This window comes from Biomphalaria glabrata, chromosome 13 (assembly GCF_947242115.1).
Source record: "Biomphalaria glabrata chromosome 13, xgBioGlab47.1, whole genome shotgun sequence".
In the NCBI taxonomy this organism is placed as follows: domain Eukaryota; kingdom Metazoa; phylum Mollusca; class Gastropoda; family Planorbidae; genus Biomphalaria; species Biomphalaria glabrata.
Window position 1 is genome coordinate 32,878,843 of NC_074723.1, and position 26,154 is coordinate 32,904,996.

The 26,154-nt window shown below is 35.5% G+C and overlaps 2 protein-coding genes across 12 annotated transcripts; both read left to right on the forward strand.

Annotated features, from left to right (window-relative positions):
* Positions 1-405: 405 nt before the first annotated feature.
* On the forward strand, positions 406-8,307 carry LOC106066117 (zinc finger protein 236-like). Of its 9 annotated transcripts, XM_056008870.1 has the most exons (6): positions 406-631; positions 817-1,048; positions 4,193-4,345; positions 4,593-4,804; positions 5,380-7,034; positions 7,921-8,307. In XM_056008870.1, exon 5 carries the CDS (start codon positions 5,470-5,472, stop codon positions 7,027-7,029), a length of 1,560 nt encoding a protein of 519 aa, XP_055864845.1. In that variant the 5' UTR covers positions 406-631; positions 817-1,048; positions 4,193-4,345; positions 4,593-4,804; positions 5,380-5,469; the 3' UTR covers positions 7,030-7,034; positions 7,921-8,307. The 9 variants fall into 9 exon arrangements, with proteins under 9 accessions (XP_055864845.1, XP_055864847.1, XP_055864846.1 ...); XM_056008872.1 differs by lacking the exon at positions 817-1,048; XM_056008871.1 differs by lacking the exon at positions 817-1,048 and having other exon boundaries at positions 406-628.
* Positions 8,308-14,585: 6,278 nt separating this feature from the next.
* On the forward strand, positions 14,586-25,702 carry LOC106058825 (zinc finger protein 12-like). 3 transcript variants are annotated; one of them, XM_056008923.1, is made up of 4 exons: positions 14,586-14,806; positions 19,175-19,319; positions 20,623-22,755; positions 24,967-25,702. In XM_056008923.1, the coding sequence occupies exon 3, from the start codon at positions 20,710-20,712 to the stop codon at positions 22,744-22,746; it is 2,037 nt and encodes a 678-aa protein (XP_055864898.1). In that variant the 5' UTR covers positions 14,586-14,806; positions 19,175-19,319; positions 20,623-20,709; the 3' UTR covers positions 22,747-22,755; positions 24,967-25,702. The 3 variants fall into 3 exon arrangements, with proteins under 3 accessions (XP_055864898.1, XP_055864897.1, XP_055864899.1); XM_056008922.1 differs by having other exon boundaries at positions 20,623-22,751; XM_056008924.1 differs by lacking the exons at positions 14,586-14,806; positions 19,175-19,319 and adding an exon at positions 19,537-19,783 and having other exon boundaries at positions 20,623-22,751.
* Positions 25,703-26,154: the final 452 nt, after the last annotated feature.

The following is a 26,154-nucleotide window of genomic DNA, read 5'->3' on the forward strand; positions in this document are numbered from 1 at the left end:
GCAATTATGACAATTCATCTATTTTTCAGCTTTCTAGATAGAATAGAAAATATTTTTGAATATTCTCTTACACCAGATAAAAAAATGTGATTTTCTTTTCAGAATTCTCTGCTAAAAGAAATTATTATTGTGCATGTTGTTTTTTTTCGCATGTTATTAACCTTACTAATTCTGACTGACCACGGGAAATGGTAAATGGATTGTTTAGATTTTGCCTTGTCTGAAAGTCAGAGGTTAGGATTGAATGTTGGGTTATGATTGAGTTTTGGTTTTGGTTGTGAGCTTTGAGTGAAATTAGAAGCAAATGTGACTCGCAGAAAGGGATTTCTACCGTATGGGATAAAATGCCCCTGCAAATCGACGCGGACTTGTTTTTACTAACTACTAACCTGGGGTGTAGGTTAAGTGAGAAAGGTGAGTGACAGCCATATTCTTTCAACTTAAGAGTAGTCATTCACCTACATTTCTCAACTACCTAGCTCATGTATGGCTCCTCGAATGCCACACCCTGGGCAACAGTCTTGGCTGACTGGCTAAATACATGAGTAATTTATGAGCTTAATAATATTTACAGAATAGCCCATGTTTTGCATGAATCAAAACAAGAAATCGGCAGGAAATTACATAGGTTGTATGTATCTACATCTAAATATGTATTTAAAACTTTTGTAGTTGTAGTTAATAATGTTCCAATTAGTTTCAATTTCTCATTGATTATCTGATTTACGACTAGTTATCCAGAAATTATTTATTTTGTTTTTTACTTAAAATTGACATCACAAATTTTGTATTGTTCATCTTTAATAATTTTTCTAGGATTTTAATTTTAAGCATGGAAAGAAAAGCAAGAGAATCACAGGCAGTGCACCATTCCTTCATAAGGAAAAAAATATTTTTTCCACATGCATTTAACATTGAACATTTAACAGAATTAAATTTTCTTGAGTGTTGTGTCAAGCATGGTTATGCAATCTTTGATGATACAAACATGTGGCATTTTTGTGTGGCTTTGGGTGCCTTCTACATTGAGACTACTTTATGTTTAACAGTACTAAATTAAATTTCTCCTTATTCACATTTGTGCTCTATATTTTGTTCTACTCAGAAGATGGTTATCCAGTTTGAAACTATAAGTAATTGAAAAACATTTATTCATTTAATTAATCTCAACTTTAACTTAGAAATGTTACATGTTGATAGCACATTAAATTAAATTTTAATCCAAAAAATCTGTACCTAGAATCTGACCATGTCAAATACAAATGCCACATCTAGATCCACTATTTTTTTCTGCAATTATTGTTATCTAGGTGTAATTAATATGAATATATTTATTAATTATATAATAATATAATAATCTCTCCTCCCCCTATTCAAAACTACTGCTACTAATAGTGTATATTCCTAGTTGTTTAATTAATCTACATAGCTATCCGTATTTACGGTCGGTATTTTATATAGGTCTGTGAGCTCTACAGCTCTATTTCTATTAATTTATAATAGTTTATTTTCTCTCTCTTAATCTCTTTCTATCCGTGATTAAGGTCGGTATTTAAAAAACAACTTTTGATAATGATTTTGGTATTGATCCTGCGCCTTGACAACGCAGAAAATTGTCCAGGAGTGTAAATGCCTTTGTTTGTTTGTTTAAAATTGAAATCTACACTAATTATATTATCATTATTATGTATAGAATCTAGTATATAGGTCGGTGTGCTAACCTTTTTTTGGCGTTAAAACAGTGAAGAGTTCGAAGGTCTCTTTTAGATCTAAATCTAAGCTTAGTAAGTTAGAATTTCTAGATCTAGATAGTCATCTAGACATTTATATTAGATCTACACTCTATATCTAGATCTAATAAGTTAAGAAATATAAAGATCCCCCACCTCGCAGCATCCGTTCACTAACAACTTCAATAGAGCTGACACAGACAGCCGTTAGGGCTTAGGCATGTATTTTGATGTATTATGATCTTAATTACTTAATTAAATGTCACTTATGATGTATAGAGATCTAATTGTATTATACTTTATTAGACAAATGATGGCTCCATTTAACTCTAACTCTAATCAAGTGGACAACATTAAAGTAATTAAACATTTAAAATTTAAACACATAACATTAACAATAATTCGCTAAGTAGTCTATCTAGTTTCTATCTGAGTATCTACTATTAACTATACTAATCTAGAGAATCTAGACTAGTCTAGATCTAAAAGTCTAGTAGATATCTTATTATCTAGTAGGCCTAACTAATAAGTCAATAAGTTTAAGTACTAGCGACTCTAACTCTAAGTAAGTAGCTTAGTAGATTGACTAATATTAGTAATATATAATAGTCATAGATCTATACTCTATAGACACTATAGTAAGATAGTCATAGATTCTCTGATTCTATGGTAATTTAAATTAAATTTAAAAGTAGCTTTCCTCGTAGCTTATCACTCCAGTAACATTGTACGCAGAACGTTTCTTCATCTCGGCTTTGACTCGAGCCTGAACGTAGTGACAACGTGTTTCTTCATCAGACTTAAATCTAGCTTAGTAGATTGACTAATATTAGTAATATAGATCATAGTCATAGATCTATACTCTATAGACACTATAGTAAGATAGTCATAGATTCTCTGATTCTATGGTAATTTAAATTAAATTTAAAAGTAGCTTTCCATTGTAGCTTATCACTCCAGTAACATTGTACGCAGAATGTTTCTTCATCTCGGCTTTGACTCGAGCCTGAACGTAGTGACAACGTGTTTTTTCATCAGACTTAAATCTAGCTTAGTAGATTGACTAATATTAGTAATATAGATCATAGTCATAGATCTATACTCTATAGACACTATAGTAAGATAGTCATAGATTCTCTGATTCTATGGTAATTTAAATTAAATTTAAAAGTAGCTTTCCATTGTAGATTATCACTCCAGTAACATTGTACGCAGAACGTTTCTTCATCTCGGCTTTGACTCGAGCCTGAACGTAGTGACAACGTGTTTCTTCATCAGACTTAAATCTAATATCCGTCACAAAATGTTCTTTGAACAACGTTTGTCCTTTCATAATTACGTGTCTGTAATCATTTTCACATGCATGTGCTGCATTTATAACATCGCAATATTCTAACAAGTTAACAAAAGTAAAATTTACAAGCAAGAGTGGTTTTCTAACAATAGATTCCATGTTGGTATCTAGATTATGATGATGGTTGTCATGTGACTTAAGGGGTGTTTGTTTACGATTGGTGAATCTGTATACCCGTGTACATGATTATGATAGTTTAACAACTTTAGTATGGAAATGTCCATTTAATATTTGAAGATAAAAAGAAGATTAGATTCTAGATTATTCTAGTCATTTTTTTAGTCTGACCCATATAATATAGGTGGATTTTAGATGCATGTGTAGGTATCATCTATTATAGGTCACATTTCAACAGTGACAGTTGGGCAATAAGAGATGGGGCATTAAAAGAGCCATGGTTCTAAGCTCTTCATCATCATTCCTCATGGAACATAGGGCCTCAACAAAGGGCACCACTCTCCAGTCTCTTGCTAGTTTTTTGATGGCTTCCCAGCTCTTTCCGGTACTCTCTGTTTCCTCTAGTATAATGCGCCACCATGTTCTTTTTGGTCTTCCTCTATGTCTTGTTCCCTGTGAGTTCCACTCGAAGGCGCCTGCCTAGCTCTATTGTTGGTATCTTTTCTAAGGGTATGACCAATCCATCTCCTCCTCCTCTCTAAGATCTGCACCTCTATATTTTTCTGCCTACTCATCTCCCACAGTTAGGTGTTTTCTACTTTGTCGTACTAGTGTATTTTTAGGATATTTCTCAGGCATCAGCTGTTGATGAAGGTCTGTACTTTTTTTGTTGTTGCTTCAGATGTTTAAGAACTATACAGTAGGACAGCCTTGACATTAGAGTTAAAGATTCTTATTTTAGTCTTGTTTAAGATGTGAAGAGATTTTCAGATTGGTTTTTAGTTTTAGCTGTGTAAATGTCTGACGCACTAGATTTATACGACGTTTAATGTCTTCACATCTGTTCCACCTGTTACATTGACTACACAAATGGCTTTTCTTGACAAAGCTGTAAAAGCCCTTGACTCCATATAATAATGTATGTAATTTTTAAATTTATTCTATATATTTATAATTTCTATACTAGTTCTATGACACATTTTTTTTCCAGATGGCTAAGACTGATGTAGAACAAGACTGCAAGATAGTTTCAGCAGTTGAGCCACATAAGTGCCTGTATGCTATACATGGCTTCCAGATTACAAAGATGGGCTTGTGAAGGACAACATATAGAAAAACATTGCAAATACTCCAGGCCTACTTGGTAAGTGGGCTTATTTGGCAAGTTTGCTTATCTGGTGAGTGGGCTTTGGAAGATGCCAGCTCTAATAGCCTTTTCCTGGTGTCTCCTTGTAAACAGCTAGTTGTGGAACTAGATAGGCCAGTGAAGGGTAGTGAGCTATGCCTTTGTGGGGTTACCTTGGCTGAGTTTTTTTTTTAACTCTCACTGGAAGTGAGAATGAAACACATACCCTGCGACAAGTCTTTACACTGCATTAATGCTTTTACAGAATTGGACTCTGGAGAAATTCCCCATGGTTATCACTGCCTCCAGCGACATGTAACGAGAAGTTAAGAAACGAGGTGCCATGCGCCACAACTCAACCCAGTATGCCTAATGGTCACTACCATTGTGGAACCTTCAGACAGGACTTGGGTTGAAGGGCTTTCGATCCACACCTGGTTGCTGGATAAAAGCTTATCTGATGGCTGGGCTTGTATGGTGAGTGACATGCCTGAAAGTTTATTTTGTATTCTTTCCCTTTGTTGTACATTTATCTGATGTTCCTTTAGAGTAACTTTAAGATTTTAACATCTTAGCCAAACCTTCCATGGGACTGGTAGGAATCGCCTAAAGCAGGGTTCCAATCTGGAAACATCTCTTAATCAAATATACAAATTGTTTATATTTTATCCAATATTTATATTATGTCCCTCCCCCCCTTATTTTTTCTGGTGGGGTGGGGCAATTATTTCTACTGCCCCCTAACCATACCTCTTCTCCAGCTCTAATGATTGCCTGATATGAATTTGTCACAATTATTTAAAGAAAGACTTTCTTTAGAAAATTTAGAATTCATAAGAAACTTTTAAGTAGAAATGGTGCAACTGAAATTAGTTTTGATCACCAATACATTTTACCCTGAGATTTACAAGAATAAAAAGTTTGGTAACAAAACAAAGCTTCATTCAGATGTATTGAACAATAGTTATGGTTTAACCCTTTGTTCTTTTCAGCTCAACAGTTAAGTCTTTTTGTCTCAAAAGCTGACACTGTTTGTTTTATTGTCTTAACAGCTGACACTGTGAAGGCAATATGCCATAATCTACTATCAGATTATCAGAAGAGTGTCTGGTCAGTAAACAAGATCCAGTTTTTTTAACGAGATGGCGTTTCTCAAGCCACAACTCATCCTCATCCAGAAAGGGGGTGATCAGCCTGTGGCCTCTACAGAGAAGAGCTCTTTCAGTGTCAAGTCAGAGGTATTGAGCAATGATGAATATGAGGATACAATTAATATGAACCCTTCAGACATGGGTCAACCCAACATGAGCGTAGCAGATGCCTATAAGATGTCGAGGTTCCCATTAGTAAGTTACGAGGACTACGATGACAAGGCTGATAATGAAGAACTTAACGTGAAGGTCGAGGAGGAGGATTCACTCTTGCTGGAAGGTGGTGACCGTCCTGTGGCCTCTACAGAGAAGAGCTCCTTTAGCTCCTTCAAATGCACCATTTGTTCCAAAACCTTCCAACTCCAGAGATATCTCAATGCTCATTTAGAAACACACTCTAGTGAACAAACACATCCCACAGAGGACTTTAAATGCACCATTTGTTCCAAAACCTTCCAACTCCAGAGATACCTGAAAGCTCATTTAAAAATACACTCTGGTAAACAAAGGCGTCCCACAGATGTCTTTAAATGCACCATTTGTTCCAAAACCTTCCAATTCCAGAGATATCTTAATGCTCATTTAAAAATACACACCAGTGAACAAACGCATTCAACGCATAACTTTAAATGCACCATTTGTTCCAAAACCTTCCTACTCCGAGGTTATCTCAATGCACATTTAAAAACACACTCCAGTGAACGAATGATGCAGTGTGACCATTGCAAGCAACGCTTCAAAACAATTCGTACTCTCAAGAAGCACTTAAAAAATAAACATGTACATGGCGAAACAAATTCAACAACATTTCTTTGCAGCATTTGTAACAAACAGTTTCGCGCACGCAGATATCTTACTAACCATTTGAAAACACATGGTTTTCTCAAGCCACACCTCATCCGGGAAGGTGGTGATCAGCCTGTGGCCTCTACAGAGAAGAGCTCCTTCAGCGTCAAGTCAGAGGTATTGAGCAATGATGAATATGAGGATACAATTGATGATATGAACCCTTCAGGTATGGGTCAAGCTAACATGAGTTTAGCAGATGCCTATAAGAGGTCGAGGTTCCCATTAGTTACTTACGAGGACCACGATGACAAGGCTGATAATGAGGAACTTTACATGAATGTCGAGGAGGAGGATTCACTGTTGCCGGATGATCCTAACAACTCTGCGTCTGTCTCCTCATTCCAAATTCTGCCCCTTGAATCATCATGTGACATGAAGGTCGAGGAGGAGGATTCACTCTTGCCAGATGATCCTGACAACTCTGCGTCTGTCTCCTCATTCCAAATTCTGCCCCTTGAATCATCATGTGTAGTAAAAAAATCAGTTGACCCTGTGTCTCTGAAACAAAAGGCTGAAAAAAAAAAGTTAACCTTTGACGTTAGTGGGGTAGATCCTGACCTAGAATATTTTAAAGGTTTCCTGTCGTTGGTCAAAGAACTGTCATCTAAAAGGAAACGACAGCTGTTTGCCTCTTTTGCACAAGAGCTCTTCAGACATCTAGATGAGCAAGAGAAAGAGGAAACAGACTCCACAGATATATGAGACTTGTAAGTAAGTTACACGTTTGTTTTGTTGTACATGTTTTGATTGGTCCTTTAGAATTGAAGATTATTACATCATAACATAAACCTTCTGTAGGATGGCAGCAGGCAAGAGTTAAAATGTGGGACCATCCAGATGACATTCCAGTGCTGTTATGGTGTGTGTGTGTGTGTGTTTCTATTATTTAAGCTATATAATATTATATAATATAATGGTGCTACAAGTCAATCACCATCAATGACACGACCAGGCAGCGATCCACAGGCACCTGTAAATGGGCAATTGTTTGTAGGAACCTGTAATTATTTTCTAGTTTGTAGGCTCCTTTATGTTGGTACTAGTATGCCAGCATCTTATCTAAGTACCTATAGCCCAACTGACACTGCCTGTTATTTTTCCTTACTTTGAGACTAAGTGTTTTTAAAGTTATGTATTTATTTTGCCTTTGTTATGTTGTCTTCTTATGTTTTACCTTTGTTGTAATTTCTTTTTTTTTGTTTTATTTTGTTCTCATTTTACTACTGCTTTGTTTTAATTTTTCATTTGTTTTGTTTTTTCTTATATTTTGTTTTTTTTTTAAATCTAATTACCTCTGTTATAATCTTATTTACCCGTTTTGTTCTCTCTTTGTTATTTTTACATTATACAGGTATGTCTGTTATAATATTCTAATTTTATGTTTGTTATAATATTCTAATTTTATGTTTGATATAATATTCTAATTTTACATCTGTTATGTTTACCAGGAATCTGCATTGTATTTTTTAAAAGTGATGAATAAATTCATTTTTTTGTTTGCTTTAATATTTTAAATGATTTAATCTATAAACCTTTATATCATTATGTATATTTTTTCATTCTCTACATTATCTACCTTTTTTGTTTTTTCAGACACTGCATTGAGCGAATCTACACATCTGTTGTCTTCCACCTTCCACTGGCTTAAACATTGAAAGTGTAGGATGAATTTGTTGGATTAGTCATCCCAATTATATAGTCCTAATACATATAATACAAAATCCAAACAAATTGAGTCCAAGGAAATAAAATGCTGGCATCACTGTTACTGCATTACATGGCCCATTGAAAACATTCAGAAGCTTGTAGTGATCAACTCATCTCCAAATAACAAAAATATGAGCGATCAACATTCCATTTCTAATACTGACAGGATATTGTGGTCATAAGGTAGAACACAAGACTTCCAAAAGGCCACCACAGTTTGAATCCTGCTGTAAATACAATTTCCTTTCCTTTGTAGAATACTCTTGGGGGGGGGGGGGGGGGGAAAGAAAATTTAAGAGTGGATCATTGTGTTGACCACACGGCACCCTCATAAACTTTCATGGTTTTAGGTTAGGTTGTTTGATAATTCATAGGTCAAAGGTTAGGCTGTACCCACCATAACGTGCACACTTTATGAGATATTGATAAATTAATTATAAAAATTTACTTTTGTTCTGATTATGCCAATGCAAAGTAATACTAATAGTTTGCCCGCGAAACTCCCATTTCTAATCCCGTTCTTGTAGTAAAGGATTTAATTATTTTTTTTTTTTACTTCTAAGATTTGAAAGAAAGAAAGAAAAAGTTTTGTATCATTATAAAAAGTTGCCTGCTTACTGGTTTTATATCATGACTGACTGCAGATTTCGAAGTTAGTGATAATGTCACAGTAATGCAGCTTATTAATGTGTTCATTGTTATTACAAGACTCTAAAGTGCTGTTAGCAGGTGCAGACTGGATGTCAAAATCGGCCCAGGCATTTCTAAACAGTACATTTTGTAAATTGTATATCATATGATGGGTTTCCAATTATATGCCTATCTGTTCTCAAAATCATTGTTTTTTTTATGACTATCGATAACTGTATGCATGCTCTATAACACTCTATCTTTATAAGAAATATAGAACATGTTGCTTTTGAATTGCTATATTTGTGGGCCCTAAAGGATGAAGCCTACTAATAGCACTGTCTACGGATGTAGGCTATTACATTATTTTTGAAAATGTGTGAGATTAAATTAGTATTACACTGTAGTCTGTAAAAGATGTATTTAACTTGACGCTCATATAGCCCCTTACATAAGAGAATACTAAAAAACCTTTAACAATTTTATGCGTGCCATAGTGGCATTCATGAGACCCTTAATTAGGCCCATTTGATTACCGGCCCACCGTGCATTTGCCCAAATGCCCATATAGCCAGTCCGCCACTGGCTGTTAGTCTTATATATATCACTGCTTTATGTGATTCATGAAGTAGAGTCAGATAGTTTTTTATGGTATTGCCAACTGCTTTCAACTTTAGTCCATTAAAGCATATTTTCCACTTGTCTACTCAACTTTAGAATATAAGAAAAAATAATTCACCCCAAAAAATTAAAGAAATCAACATTTTGTTCTTTCTCCCCCATCCAACATCCAAGTCACTTTTAACAATGTTGAAACAATTATAAATTATTAATACTTGTTCATTATTCTGTATATACTATTATGTTCATAATAAATTTGAAATTATTGACATGAAATGCCAAGTGTGTGTTTTTGTGTGTGTGTGTAACTCTATAGTCTTTTGCTTTTATTCAGATCTGAAAATTAATATGGAAAATACTCAATACAGTATTCCATGTGGTTATGCAGTCCCAGCAGCGACCTACATATTTTGCCACATTCAGCACATACATATCCATTGTCCTGTGGTAGTCGATTTCAGTTATCCTTCGCTGTCTACATCATTCATCTGCAGTAGATTTCTTTTGGTCTGAATTGTGTTCCCTGCAGCCTTGTAGTTTTATACACTATAATTGTAGTCTATAGGCTTAGTATTCTATGTACAACTAACCATTTGGACTGTACTTAGTGTGTTATGTTTGTTGTGGCTAAAAAAAAAGGTGTCATCCCTTTCTGTCAGTGGTTGACAAGGTATTAGATTGCTGGGATTTTATCTTATTGAAGCAGTTTTAAAAACAATACGATATTAGAGGATCGATAAACAAACTACATTCACCTATTTCCATGAAAGAGCATTTATCTTATGTAATACAGACGTTATTTATAAAAAGAGGATTATTTTGAGGAACTCCCTCCAGTAAAACAAGACAAAATTGTCATCAAATTTATGAGCGTAACCATGGCCGGTATGCTATGATCCTATTACTTGTCTGGACCAGTGGGGAAGAAAGAAAGGGGGCATCTGGGTGAATATTACAGTGATCGCTTTTTAAATACATATGTAAAATTATTTTTTTAAAAAGTTTAACACCTTATTGATTCGAACTCTAGCCTCCTCAAGAAAGTTGTATAGGTTATTTGGTATCTATAGGTTATTTGGTTATTTTTTAATTATTATTATTATTGATTCTTGTTTTGTCACGTAAAAGAAATTAGTGCGAAACTTCAGCTTGATCCGAGATTGGGTGTGGGGTAAATAACGTTTAAAAGCTTTTTACCAGGCAGAACTGATAAAAGCTTTGTAAAAATAAAGCATAACTACAGTTACCACATTAATGTAGATTTTGGAGCAAGATATAAAGGTGACTAATTCAACTTATACCTCAAGATCAGTGAAGCACTATTTCTTTCCCTTGTTCGATATAAAAAAAAATGGCCGGTAGCAATAGTTATCTAATTGGTAAATTTTATAAAATAATGGTTCTTGTTTTGTCTGGTAAAAGAAACAATTGCAAAATTTCGGCTTGATCCGAGAATGGGTGTGGAAAAAAACAAACATGTACAAACCTTTTTACCAGAAAGAGCTGATAATAGCTTCGTTTAAATAAACCATAACTACAGTTGCAACTTGGCCTATATTTCAAACACCCCTTGGCTACGCCAATGTGTAGGCTATATATATATATGTGTGTGTGTACATTACATTAGACAAAATAGTCGATCGTGCAAGTATTTCACACATTCTGGTGCCAAAATACAAATTTTGACTTTTTTAGGTAAGCGAATCTGGACAATGTCATTTTAGTATGTTCTATATAGCAATTAATTATACACGCAATATTGACATTTTATTATCAGACTTGCAAACAAGCTTTTTTTTTGTAGAGTCAATCCATGTAACACATATTACATTTTATTTTGCTATATTTTAATTTTAATTTCATTAATGAATGGCCTAGAAGTCTGAGAAAAAAAGATATAACCCCTTTGGTTACGCTCAAAGATTTTTGAGTGTGTAATTTGCTTTTTTTATATTGATGAGGTATTTTTTTTATCTTGAAACCCCACTGGAAAGGGGTTTAAATTTAAAACCCCTTTGGTTACGCTCAAAGATTTTTGAGTGTGTAATTTGCTTTTTTTTTTATATTGACGAGGTATGTTTTTAGCTTCAAACCCCACTGAAAAAAAAAAAGGGGGGGGGGGAGGGGTAAACTCAAAATCCCCTTTGGCTACACTCATAGAATTTCAAGTGTGTAATTTGCTTTTTTTTTTTTATATTGAAGAGGCATTTTTTAGCTATAAACTTCGCTGAAGGGGGTTTTAAACTCAAAACCTCTTTGGCTACGCTCATAGCATTTTCATTGTGTAATTTTCTTTTTTATATTGAAGAGGGGGTTTTATAGTAAATTTCGGAGGTGGGGGTTTAAAATCAAAATTTTCTTTAGCTAAGTTCTTGGAATTTGGGGATTGTCGTTTGCATTACATTTTGTTTGTTTTGTTTTATAGAAGTAAACCAAAGAAGTCAAATACAATCGCTATCAACAAAACGAAAATTTATCGAGCGCTAACACCTACCGCAAGACGTTAATACATTTACCCTCTTTACTTTTGTTCAAAGAAACTAGAACATTTATCACATCGAAAGATAATTGGTAAGGATTTCTCCTCCAAGGCAAAAAAAAAAAAAATATTCTTGACCTTAACTAAATATTATAAAAAGTAACTGTGGCATATTACGTCTCGAGACGATTTTTAGCTTTTGCAACTTCTTGTGTGACTAAAGAAGCCAATCCTTTGTACTTTCACCTTGTGGCATTCATAACTAAATCTATGTGCAAATGAAAACAAATCGTCACGACTAACGTGCTATAGAATATTCGACACCCTCTATAGTGCAAAGAATTGCAAGCCTATAATAAATCATACATGGTCGGACATGAACTACAGATTTGCCTATTCTAGTTACAATTACAGCATAGCTTTAGGCTACAACTGTAGCCTACTTCAGTGGAAGCACTAGGCCTACTTGTTAAGTTACTATACTTAATAATATTCCAATGACAGGCCTTTAGATTTAGACTTAGAAGACGATGCGCAAAATTTTCTTGAACATTAATTTATTAAGCTCTTGAATCAAAACTGCATGGGCGCTCGCAGGGGGCTACATGGTGGTGCACTTGCACCCTACTGGGTTCTGAATAAAACTAGCCTACATAATAAAAACAAAACAGATCTGGAAGATGTATTACATTATAAAATATAAAAAATTGGCTAAAATGTGGCTACTCAGAATTCAAAGGCGTACATTGCACATACATGGTTGGTCATCAATTCCTGATCCGCCTGCTAGGCTAATATAGGCCTACTGCACTACTTGTTCGGTGCGAAAAAATGGCTAGAATTTGGATACCTCTTGCATCCCCATGCGGGCAACATGTCTCTATAGCAATAATTTTTTTGTGTGGAAATAGGCCTAAAGCTACAAAAGTTTTAATGTAAAGGAATTAAAAACGCGACAAGAATATAGATCTATATAATATTAACAATATGTTACTATCTAGTGAACGATTTAACTGTGAACAATTTGTCAGTGAACGAATTGTCAGTGAGCGTTTGTCGTGTGAAAATTTGTCGTGTGAACATTTGTTGTGAATCAACTATCGGTGAACAAGTTGTGTGTGTGAGCGATATGTCGGGTGAACGAAAAAACGTGAACGATTTGTCGGTGAACGAAATGTCAGTGAACGATCACTTAAATACAGCCCAGTGCGCATACCCCGAACGACTAGGCCCTCAACTGTAGGCAACCATCCATTGTCCAACCTGAAGAAGCTGCATTATGATCAAATAAAGCAGATCAGGAATCTGTAAGTATGAAATAAAGCAGCTCTTAAATCTGTCAGTAGGCCTATCAAAGCCTATCTAAAATCTATTATTATTATTTTTATTTTTTGTTTAAAATAAAATTAATATCTACACTAATTATATTATGTATAGAAGAAGCTGCATTATGATCAAATAAAGCAGATCAGGAATCTGTAAGTATGAAATAAAGCAGCTCTTAAATCTGTCAGTAGGCCTATCAAAGCCTATCTAAAATCTATTATTATTATTTTTATTTTTTGTTTAAAATAAAATTAATATCTACACTAATTATATTATGTATAGAACCTTTTGATGTTTGCAGTGGTGTCATGCAGGGATGTGTGCTCGCACCTACTCTGTTTGGCATATTCTTCTCCTGTCTACTGCATTATGCGTACATAAACGAAGGTGTGTTTCTCCATACAAGATCCTCTGGAACACTATTTAATGTATCAAGGCTGCGGGCAAAAACCAAGGTTAGGAAGCTACTCGTCAGGGAACTCCTGTATGCTGATGATGCAGCTATTGTGGCTGATTCTGATATTCAGCAACAGTCCCTGGTTGACAAACTATCTGCTGCTTGCCAGAAGTTCGGCTTAAACATCAGTCAAAGCAAGACTAAGATACTTGTCCAAAACACAAACACTACACCTCAAGTAAGCATTAATGGCCAACCACTAGAAATTGTTGATCACTTTTGTTACCTTGGCTCCATCATATCCAACAACACTCTACTGGATAAAGATATAAACAACAGGATAGCCAAGGCAATGGCCACCATGTCACGGTTGCAGAAAAGAGTCTGGGACAACATATTGATGACTAACAGTACTAAAGCCCTAGTCTACAGGACCTGTGTGTTGAGCACCTTGCTGAACGGAAGTGAAACATGGTCAACCTACTCATGGCAGGAAAAAAAGCTGAATGTCTTCCACCTCCGATGCCTAAGGCTGATCTTTAAAATAAGGTGGTAAGATAAGAAAACCAATGAGGAAGTGCTACAAAGAGCAGGGTGCCAGGACAACCGCTCTGTTATCAGCAGCAGACACTTGGCTGGCTTGGCCACGTTCGTAGAATGCCAGTAGGTCGACTTCCACAGGACATCCTGTATGGCGATCTAATAGAAGGCAGGAGAGCCGCTGGTCGCCCACTTTTACGTTATACGGATGTATGCAAACGCGACATGAAGCTCTTCAAAATCGACACTGGCAACTGGGAAGAGGTGGCACTGGACAGATCCACATGGAGCGAGAGAGCATAAAGGAAGGGTCACAGATTGCAGATGTCATACACAACAGAAGCAGAAGCAGAAAGAAGGGTGAAAATGCAACGGCGCCTGGTGATTATATATGCCCAACCTGCGATCGCAGCTGTGTATCAAGGATTGGCCTCTTTAGTCACACAAGAAGTTGCAAAGGGAAAAGATCGTCTCTCGAGACGTAAAATGCCACAGATAAAATGCCACAGAGAATCTAGTATATAGGTCGGTGTGCTAACCATTTTTTATGGCGTAAAAACAGTGAAGAGTTCGAAGGACTCTTAAAGATCTAAATCTAAGCTAGAATTTCTAGATCTAGATTTAGATCTAGACATTTATATTAGATCTAGATCTAGATCTAGATCTAGATCTATAGATCTAGTAATAGAGAGGTAGAGGTCTACATAGATCTAATAAGTTAAGAAATATAAAGATCTAGTCTAGATCTACCCGTTTACGCTATTTACAGTTTGAGTTTGGTAAGAAATATCAAATAATGATTATAATAATCAAACGATTCTAAAGAATAAAAAAATAAAAATTATTAGATCTAGAATCTAGAGAGACACTAGACTGAATAGAGTGTAGAGTAGAGTCTATCTCTCTATAGATACAATACTCTATCATCTAATCTATGTCACTCACTCACTGTGATTATGGACTATAATTAAGTATTATTAATTGAGTATTTATCATTATGTTTAGCAGATTCTAGAGTCTAGATTGAATAGATCTCGTACTAGTTATGATTTTTTTGGTCCCGTTTTTAAATTAAAAAAAAAAATAACACTGAGCCTAATAGAAATACAATAGTCTCTTTATATTTAATTAGTTTATATTAGAATTTTTAGATGTATAATACAAGACTTACTATTTTGTTTTTAATTAGAATCTGTATACCTGTGTACATGATAGTTTAAAACAACTTTAGTATAGAAATGTCCATTTAATATTTGAAGATAAAAAGAAGATTAGATTCTAGATTATTCTAGTCATTTTTTAGTCTGACCCATAATACAGGTGGATTTTAGATGCATGTATAGGTATCATAGGTCACTTTTCAACGGTGACAATTGGGCAATAAGGGATGGGGTGTTTAAAGCGCCATGGTTCATCATTCCTCAAAGTTTGAGTTCCTCATGGAACATAGAGGGCCTCAACAAAAGGCGCCGCTCTCCATAGTCTCTTCCTAGTTTTTTGATGGCTTCCCAGCTCTTTCCGGTCCTCTCTGCTTCCTCTAGTATACTGCGCCACCATGTTCTTTTTGGTCTTCCTCTACGTCTTGTTCCCTGTGAGATCCACTCTAAGGCCTGCCTAGCTCTATTGTTGGTATCTTTTCTAAGGGTATAACCAATCTATCTCCTCTTCCTCTCTAAGATCTGCACCTCTATATTTTTCTGCCCACTCATCTCCCACAGTTGTTTGGTGTTTTCTACTTTGTCCTACTAGTGTATTTTTAAGATATTTCTCAGGCATCAGGTCTGTACTTTTTTTGTTGTTGCTTCAGTTGTTCTCAAAGTTTAAGAACCATACAGGAGGACCGCCTTGACATTAGAGTTAAAGATTCTTATTTTAGTCTTGTTTAAGATGTGAAGAGATTTCCAGGTTGGTTTTTAGTTTTAGCTGTGTAAATGTCTGACGCGCTAGATTTATACGATGTTTTTTAATGTCTACATCTGTTCCACCTAATACACTGACTACACTCCCAAGGTATATAAAATTATTTAGTTGGTCTATGGTCTCAGAATTCAGTTCTATGTTTCCTATTTGTTTGTTGTTTACTTTAAGTACTTTTGTTTTTTTGGTGGTTTATTTTGAGGCCTACTCTTTTTCCTGCTTCACTTAAAGCTGTGACCTTTTCTTGCATGTCCTAAAGTCTGTGTGATAGTAAGGCTATGCAGTGGCGTCACTAGGGTGGGTGTCACCTGGTGTGGTCCACTCAGGGGATGTCAAATCCTTCCCGCTCCCTCCCACACACAGAGAAAAATTTTGTGTTCTTTTGTTTGTTTGTTAAACCATAATACACTTACTTTAGAATTAACTACATTCATTGATTGTTAAACAATTAGAAAATGTCAGTTAAATTTAAAAATTCAGTGGTTACAATTTATCTATAGTTCGATTCTGCAACAATGCAACCTTAAGTAAATTACAATGTTTTTTTCTTATCTGGATTTCAAATTTGAAAACGTATCAATCACTAAAAATTAATTTCTTGAAAGATTTTATTTTCAATAAATTTACCTGCTATGAAAGTGTCATCTATTCCTTTGTCGAACGTGTTATGCTTTTGGTAAAGAAAAAGTTTAATTAGCCACCACTTTGTCAATAGTTTAAAGGTAGGCCTACTCTTATGTATCGTTGAACTTCTAGTACATCTTTCCCACAAAAAAAATAATAAAGCAAAGATAGGTAAAATAAAAGACATCTGGCAATAGATGTTAAGCTGCACCTCTAGAGGCAATAATTTTAGAACAAAAAAAAAAAATTCCTTTGCACCAAAATTTTAGGCAAGAAGTATTTTCTGAAAAACCACATAGATTAAGTGAATATTATACACATCTATTGGAGGAGACATAGATTAAGTGAATGTTATGTAATACACATGTATTGGAGGAGTGGTTGGCTTCCGAACCCTGGGGGGCAGGTTCGAATCCTGGCAAAGACTGGGATTTTTTATTTCGGGATCTTTGGGCACCTCTGAGTTCACCCAGCTCTGTTGGGTGCCTGACATTAGTTGGGGAAAAGTAAAGGCGGTTGGTCGTTGTGCTGGCCACATGACACCCTTGTTACCCGTAGGCCACAGAAACAGATGACCTTTACATCATTTGCACTTAAGACCACAAGGTCTGAATGGGAAACTTTTTTATACACATGTATTAAATAGCTTTTCTGTTGGTTCTTACAATTTTCTGTACTCCTTTATGGCTCCATACACCGAAGTTGCATTGTTTATATTCCTGAGCTCGACATATCAAATATTCAGGCTCACTCCTTTCTAGATATGCTAAGATATAAGTAGATCTCACCAGCTTTTTTTCCAGTAAAATATTATAACTTATGAATCCGATCAGTGTTTACTAAGTCAGGAGTGCTTTCAAACAAAATACAAAGGTGCTTACAGTAACTTTGACTCTTATACATATATATTTTTAAGATTTATATCAGTTACATCATCTTATGGAAATTATATATTCAATAAAGAATCGTCGTTAATATGGTCACAAAATGTCAAATATTCTGATTTTAAAGAAACAGTTTGTGCAATATATCCTTCCATTGTTTTTCTTCTTTACATCAATCATAGCAACGATTACCCAGATGCCATTGTTTTCCGATTTTCCAATCCTGATGACTATTCTTCATACGTCTCTTGATATTCCAATTTCGGACTTTATATCCACCACTTATGAAGTAACTAATTTTTATTTCATTTCTATAGAATTAGTTGAAAATAGTTGACAACAAAAAAAAATACAATTTCTTACTTTTAAGTGACTAAATCATCCTCAACAGGAAGCATCAGAACTATTATTTTAACAACCGGTGTACTTTTCCTTTTCCTCAGGATAATTTTCTGTGCAGTTTATGGAAATTGGCACTCGACAAAAGCAATCTCATAAAATATTGAAATCTATATCATTCCACTGATTAATTGTAACATTTCTTAGCTAGAGTTCATTTTACATTCAACTTCTGAAAAGACATCATCTTCAGATATCTCAATTGTTGCTTAAGAATGTCGTCATTTGTTAAACGGTGACAATTTGGTTGGCATCCTGATATTACGATGCTAGCTACTAATTCAATAGATTCGATAAAGACCTTGTTAAAAATTAAAGCAGCATTTATATACATGCAGCTAATACACATCTAAAAGTAAGGTTTCATATCTGCTGTGATGTTGCTTGTTCAGGCTGTCTTGAGGTCAACTATAGATGACTTGAATTTCAACCAATTACTCTGCAAGCGTTTGAGTTTTATTGTTCTGGTGTATTCAGTGTAGTTGATCAACAATCCAGACAAAACAAGACATCTATTTTAACAAGTAAAGAGTTGTAGTCAACGCTGATGAACAATTAAGATAACCAGGTTTATTCTAAGAAAAGCCACAGTAAAAGTCTCTGTCACTAAACATGTCGTTACCCTAGAGGATTATATCGCTAACTGATTTTTCCGGTATCTAACCCAACATATCCCAAACGTCACTAGTCCCGTTCAATATGCGTCTTCTATGGTGCGTCGCTAAATAACTAATCTATAAATAAGGTGTCTAACACTGCTTTTAAAATAAAGTATGATGTAACGTTAGGAACTATTTGTAGAATTTCATATAAAAATTTTAATATTTATCAGTGGTGAACCACATGTTCCAATATTTAGCAAATGACACTTTTAAAAATTGTCAGTTATTCCAAAAGTGCATTTTTTTTCACTTGGGTGTCACCCTGTGAAGGGTGTCACCCGGTGCGAACCGCACCCCCCTAGTGATGCCACTGTGGCTATGTCATCAGCCAGCTTTTGTGTGAGTCCATTGAATTCCTTTCCCTGAATTAGAGTAGGCTTCATTTGTGACCCATTCCAATACTAGAAGGAACAGGATTGGTGAAAGAAGACATCCCTGTTTGACTCGTGTTGTGACTGGAAATTCCTCTGACAGCTTGCCACAGTGGGCTTCTTGGGTAGCTTAATACTTCTGAAGTGGGATTCACTGGAGTGGTCAAATGGCTTTTCTTTACAAAGCTGTAAAAGCCCTTGACTCCATATAATAATGTATGTAATTTTAAATTTATTCTGTATATTTATAATTTCTATACTAGTTCTATGACATATATTTTTATTTCCAGATGGCTAAGACTGATGTAGAACAAGATTGCAAGACAGTATCAGCAGTTGAGCCACATAAGTGTCTGTATGATGTACAGGGCTTCCAGATTACAAAGATGGGCTTTTGAAGGACAACATATAGAAGGACATACCTGGGCTTACCTGGTAAGTGGGTTATTTGGCAAGTTTGCTTATCTGGTGAGTGGGCTTTGGAAGATGCCAGCTCTAATAGCCTTTTCCTGGTGTCTCCATGGAAACAGCTAGTTGTGGAACTAGATAGGCCAATGAAGGGTAGTGAGCTATAGATGCCTTTGTGGGGTTACCTTGGGTGAGTTTTTTTTTTAAACTCTCACTGGAAGTGAGAATGGAACACACACCCTGCAACAAGTCTTTACACTGCATTATTGCTGTTACAGAATTGGAATCTGAAGAAATTCCCCATGGTCATCACTGCCTTCAGCCACATGTAACGAGAAGTCAAGAAACGAGGTGCCATGCGCCACAACTCAACCCAGTATGCCTAATGGTCACAACCATTGTGGAACCTTCAGACAGGACTTGGGTTGAAGGGCTTTCTATCCACACCTGGTTGCTGGATAAAAGCTTATCTGATGGCTGGGCTTGTATTGGTGTGTGACATTCCTGGAAGTTTATTTTGTATTCTTTCCCTTTGTTATACATTTTTCTGATGTTCCTATAGAGTCGAAGATTTTAACATCTTAGCCAAACCTTCCATAGGACTGGTAGGAATCGCCTAAAGCAGGGTTCCAATCTGGAAACATGAAGAGACCAGTCCAGAACACATACCATGTGACCAGGCAGCCATATTATGACTCATTTTTATAAAAAATCAGATAATTTGAGTAAAAAATATTAACTTTTCTTAATAAAATATACAAATTGTTTATATTTTTTCCAGTACCGGTTTTTCAGTTATGTCCCTCCCCTCCCTAACCCCCCTTATTTTTTTCTGGCAGGGTGGGGCAATTATTTCTACTTCCCCCTAGCCATACCTCTCCAGCTCTAATGGTTACCTGATAGGAATTTGTCACAATTATTTAAAGAAAGAATTTGTTTTAGAAAATTAAGAATTCATAAGAAACTGTTAAGTAGAAATTGTGCAAATGAAATGAGTTTTGATCACTAATACATTTTACTTAGTCAGCTTTCCCCAGCCTTTTCTGAATCTTAGATTTCTTTTTTGTTTAAATAGCTTTGGGCCTACACTACTCTTTCTACTGGTATGTCTAATTTGCTTAAAATACACAAAATTGAGAGTATAGGCCTACTTTATTTACCCTCTTTCTCCTTGAGATTTGGAAGAATAATTAAAGTTCGGTAACAAAACAAAGCTTTATTCAGGCATATTGAACAATAGTTTAGGTTTAACCATTTGTTATTTTCAGCTCAACAGTTAAGTCTTTTTGTCTCAAAAGCTGACACTGTTTGTTTTATTCTGTCTTAACAGCTGACACTGTGAAGGCCAGATGGCATAATCTACTATTAGATTATTAGAAGAGTGTGGTCAGTAAACAAGATCCAGGTTTTTAAGAAGATGCCGTTTCTCAAGCAACACCTCATCAGGGAAGGTGGTGATCAGCCTGTGGCCTCTACAGAGAAGAGCTCCTTCAGCGTCAAGTCAGAGGTATTGAGCAGTGATGAGGAGTATGCAGACACAGTTGATAAAAAACCTTCGGACATAGGTCAAGCCAACATTAGTTTAGCAGATAATGGAGAACTGTACATAAAGGTTGAGGAGGAGGATTCACTCTTGCCGAAAGTTGATGATCAGCCTGTGGCCTCTACAGAGAAGAGCTCTTTTAGCGTCAAGTCAGAGGTATTGTGCAGTTATGAGGAGTATGCAGACACAATTGATAAGAATCCTTCGGACATAGGTCAATCCAACATGAGCTTAGCAGATGCCTATAAGAAGTCGAGGTTCCCATTAGTAACTTATGAGGACCACAATGACAAGGCTGATGTTGTGGAATTTAACTTGAAGGTCGAGGATGAGGATTCACTCTTGCTGGAAGGTGGTGACCATCCAGTGGCCTCTACAGAGAAGAGCTCCTTCAGCTCCTTTAAATGCACCATTTGTTCCAAAACCTTCCAACTCCAGAAATATCTCAATGCTCATTTAGAAACACACACCAGTGAACAAACGCATCAGACAGAGGACTTTAAATGCACCATTTGTTCCAAAACCTTCAAACTCCAGAGATATCTCAATGCTCATTTAGAAACACACACCAGTGAACAAACGCATCAGACAGAGGACTTTAAATGCACCATTTGTTCCAAAACCTTCCAACGCCAGAGATATCTCAAAACTCATTTAAAAATACACACCAGTGAACAAACGCATCAGACAGAGGACTTTAAATGCACCATTTGTTCCAAAACCTTCAAACTCCAGAGATATCTCAATGCTCATTTAGAAACACACACCAGTGAACAAACGCATCAGACAGAGGACTTTAAATGCACCATTTGTTCCAAAACCTTCCAACGCCAGAGATATCTCAAAACTCATTTAAAAATACACTCCAGTAAACAAAAGCATCCGACAGAGGACTTTAAATGCACCATTTGTTCCAAAACCTTCCAATTCCAGAGATATCTCAATGTTCATTTAAAAACACACTCCACTGAACCAACAATGAAATGTGACCATTGCCAGCGATGCTTCAAAACAATTTACTCTCTCAAGAAGCACTTAAAAAAAAAAAATGTACATGAAGAAACAACATTTCTTTGCAGCATTTGTGACAAACAGTTTCGCTCACACAGATATCTTACTAACCATTTGAAAAAACATGGTATTCTCAAGCCACACCTAATCCGGGAGGGTGGTGACCAGCCTGTGGCCTCCACAGAGAAAAGCTCCTTCAGCGTAGAGTCAGAGGTATTGAGCAGTGAGGAGGAGTACGCAGACACAATTGATATGAATCCTTCCGACATGGGTCAAGCCAACATGAGCTTAGCAGATGCCTATAAGAGGTCGAGGTTCCCATTAGTTACTTACGAGGACCACGATGACAAGGCTGATAATGAGGAACTTTACATGAATGTCGAGGAGGAGGATTCACTCTTGTTGGATGATCCTGACAACTCTGCGTCTGTCTCCTCATTTCAAATCCTGCCCATTGAATCATCACGTGACATAAAGGTCGAGAAGGAGGATTCACTCTTGCCAGATGATCCTGACAACTCTGCGTCTGTCTCCTCATTCCATATCCTGCCCCTCGAATCATCATGTGACATAAAGGTCGAGGAGGAGGATTCACTCTTGTCAGATGATCCTGACAACTCTGCGTCTGTCTCCTCATTCCAAATTCTGCCACTTGAATCATCATGTGTACTAAACAAATTAGTCTACCCTGTGTCTCGGATACGAAAGGCTGAAAAAAAAAAGCTAACCTTTGACGTTAGTGAGGTAGATCCTGACCTAGAATATTTTAAAGGTTTCCTGTCGTTGGTCAAAGAACTGTCATCTAAAAGGAAACAAAAGCTTTTTGCCTCTTTTGCACAAGAGCTCTTCAGACATCTAGATGAGCAAGAGAAAGAGGAAACAGACTCCACAGATATATGAGACTTGTAAGTAAGTTACATGTTTGTTTTGATGTACATGTTTTGATTGGTCCTTTAGAATTGAAGATTATTACATCATAACATAAACCTTCTGTAGGATGGCAGCAGGCAAGAGTTAAAATGTGGGACCATCCAGATGACTTTCCATTGTGCATACCTCACTGAGTGTTTGTGTGTGTTTCTATGGTGATGGTGGGAAGAGGAAAGCAATCGGTTATGAATGGTGCAAGATAGGTGGCTTTGTCATCATTGATCTTAGCTAGGATAGACGACTTCACAATGTGAAAGGTTATTTAGTTGTAATGAGTTAATTTTTGTTCAAAAATATTATCACTTAAATCTAGTACATTAATTTTATCTCATATTAACTTGACTTTATCTATATTATAATAAACATTATATTTAGTTTTCTATAAACGTTATATTTAGTTTTCTTCACAAAGAAGTTACTCATGTTATTTCAAGTTAATTAGTTAAGCTATAATACGCCTACAGCAGTTTAGTTGTCAGTCTACCAGCATTTTGGCGCAACAAGTCAATGATTGTCAATAACAAAACCAGGCAGCAATCCACAGGCAACCGTAATTAGGCATTTGTTTATAGGAACCTGTAATTATTTTCCTGTTTGTAGTATTGTAGGCTCCACCATGTTGGTACTTGTATGCCAGCATCTTATCTAAATACCTATAGCCCACTTGACACTTGAGCCCTTTTAAGATTCTTATTGTTTTTAAAGCTGAAAAATTCACATTCTGAATCATGCCAGAGCAACCATTGCAATGACCAACAAACTTTTATAGCTCCACGTAATGCCAAGTTTTCATTTAAATTTATCAACTTTAGCCTGATCCTAAAGAAAACAACAGAAGAAGCAATTATTCCAAAGCCCCCCCCCCCCCCCTCCCCAAGACTAAAACAAATGACTTTCTAACAGTAGTCCAAGGATTTCCTCATTCAGCAAACCTATACCTGGTAAGATTTTTAGCAATATGATCTTGTAGGGCTCAGTTAAAATTGTGCTAGGCAAGAGAGTATATTTTATTTACTGTGAACTGCCTTCCATTCAATCTTAATGTGTTTTAGAAACAATTCGGAAAAAAACATTTTTGCTACATTAGTTTGTCTGTTTGCCTGTTTTCTGTCTGTTATGTCTTATTTTACTTTTTGTCATCAGAACATAATGAATATTCACATTGTAGGTCTGTTATCTTTTCATTTGACAATATTATGCTCTCATTTTACCTCTGTTATGTTCTCTTTTTATTTTTGTTTTGTTTTCAATTTCCGTCTGTTATGTATTTATTTTTTACCTCTGTTAAGTTGTCTTTTTAGCGGCCCCCGAAAGGGGAAAAGACGCTATTAGTTTTGTGTGAAATGTCTGTCCATCTGTCTGTCCGTCCCGTTTAGATCTCGTAAACTAGAAAAGATATTGAAAATTCGACATCACAGTATTTTAGACCATTCAAAGTTCTGACGCAACGGTCCCGGGTTCGAATCCTGGTGAAGACTGGGATTTTCAACTTTGGAATCTTTGGGCACCTCTGAGTCCACTCAGCTCTAATGGGTACCTGACATTAGTTGGGGAAAAGTAAAGGCGGTTGGTCGTTGTGCTGGCTACATAAGATCTGTTAACCTTCTTTCTCCATTCTTCTCTTGTCATTTTTCTTTGATAGAATTTCATTATGATGTTCTTTCTGAAAATATTGAAGCCTGCCTGGGTGGACCACTTCGGGGGCCGATTTTGAGTTTGTGTTTCCACACAAACTGTCTTTTGTTACCTTGTTATTTTTTTACTTCCGTTGTAATTTCTTTTTTTTTTGTTAGCTCTATTTTGTTTTCATTCACTTCTGCTATGTTTTAATTTTTCTTTTGTTATTTTTTTCTCCTATAATTTCTGTTTTTTTTTTTTATGAATCTTATTACCACTGCTATTTTCTTATTTTGTTCTCATTTCTTCTCTGTTATTTTTACATTATATGTTTGTTATATTATACTAATGTCTGTTATAATATTCTAATTTTATGTCTGTTATATTATACTAATGTCTGTTATAATATTCTAATTTTATGTCTGTTATAATATTCTAATTTTTTGTCTGTTATAATATTCTAATTTTATTTTGTTATAATATTCGACTTTTATTTTGTTATAATATTCTCAAATTTTATTTTTTGTTTTTTCATTCTAAACATACCGGCAATCTACCTTTTGTTTTTTTCAGAGCCTGCATTGAGTGAATCTACACATCTGTCGTCTTCCACTGGCTTAAACATTGAAAGTGTAGGATGAATTTGTTGGATTAGTCATCCGTATTATACAGTCCTAATACATACATACAAAATCCAAACAAAGTCCAATGTTGAACCAAGGAAATAAAATGCTGGCATCACTGTTACTGCATTACATTTTAGGTCCATGGAAAATATGCTTTATTTGTGAAGAGGAAACTTGACTCATTGGAAGTGGGTCTTGATGATATATAGAGAATTATATTAATACAAAATCTTTAGTTATGGTAATAAGTTTTAAATTAAGTGGTTAGATAATTCAAAGGTCAAAGGTTAGGCTGTACCCACCATAATGTGCATGCTTTATGAGATTTTGATGAATTATTAAAAAAAAAACATTACTTTTGTTATGATTATGCCAATACAAATTAATAGTGATATTAATTTATAGATTAATTAATTAATAGTGAGCCTGCAAAACTACATTTTAAATCCCATTCTTGTGAAGGATTAATTTTTTTTTATACAGCTAAGCTTCAAAAGAAAAACAATAACTTTTGCAAAACCATTAAAAGAGGTGCCTGCTTACTGGTTTTATATCATGACTTATTGCAGATTTGTAGCTTAGTGACTAATGTTACAGTTATGCAGCTGCATGTACTATTATGTACATAATAAAATTCTGTACATACTATTATGTATATAATAAAATTGAAGTTATTTATGAAATACCAAGTGTGTGTTTGTATTGTTTATGTATTTAGTCTTTAGTAAAGCTTTTACTCGGGTCTAATAATTAATATGCAATACACTCAATACAGTATTTCATGCGGCTACGCAGTCCCAGCTGCTACCTACATATTTTGCCACTTCCAGAGCAGACATAACCATTGTTCTGCTGTGATCGATTTAGGTTCTCATTCGTGTCTACATTTTTCATCTGTATTTGATTTCTTTTGGTCTGAATTGTGTATCCTGCAGCCTTGTAGTGTTATAAACGATAAATGTAGTCTAGAGGCTTAGTATTCTGTGTACAACTAACCATTAGGACTGCACTTAGTGTTTTAAGTTTATTGTGGCTAAAAATAGAGGTCATCCCTTTCTGTCAGTGGTGGACAAGGTTTTGTCTGACCAAGCTATTTGATTGCTGGGATTTTATCTTGTCAAGAGCAGTTTTAAAA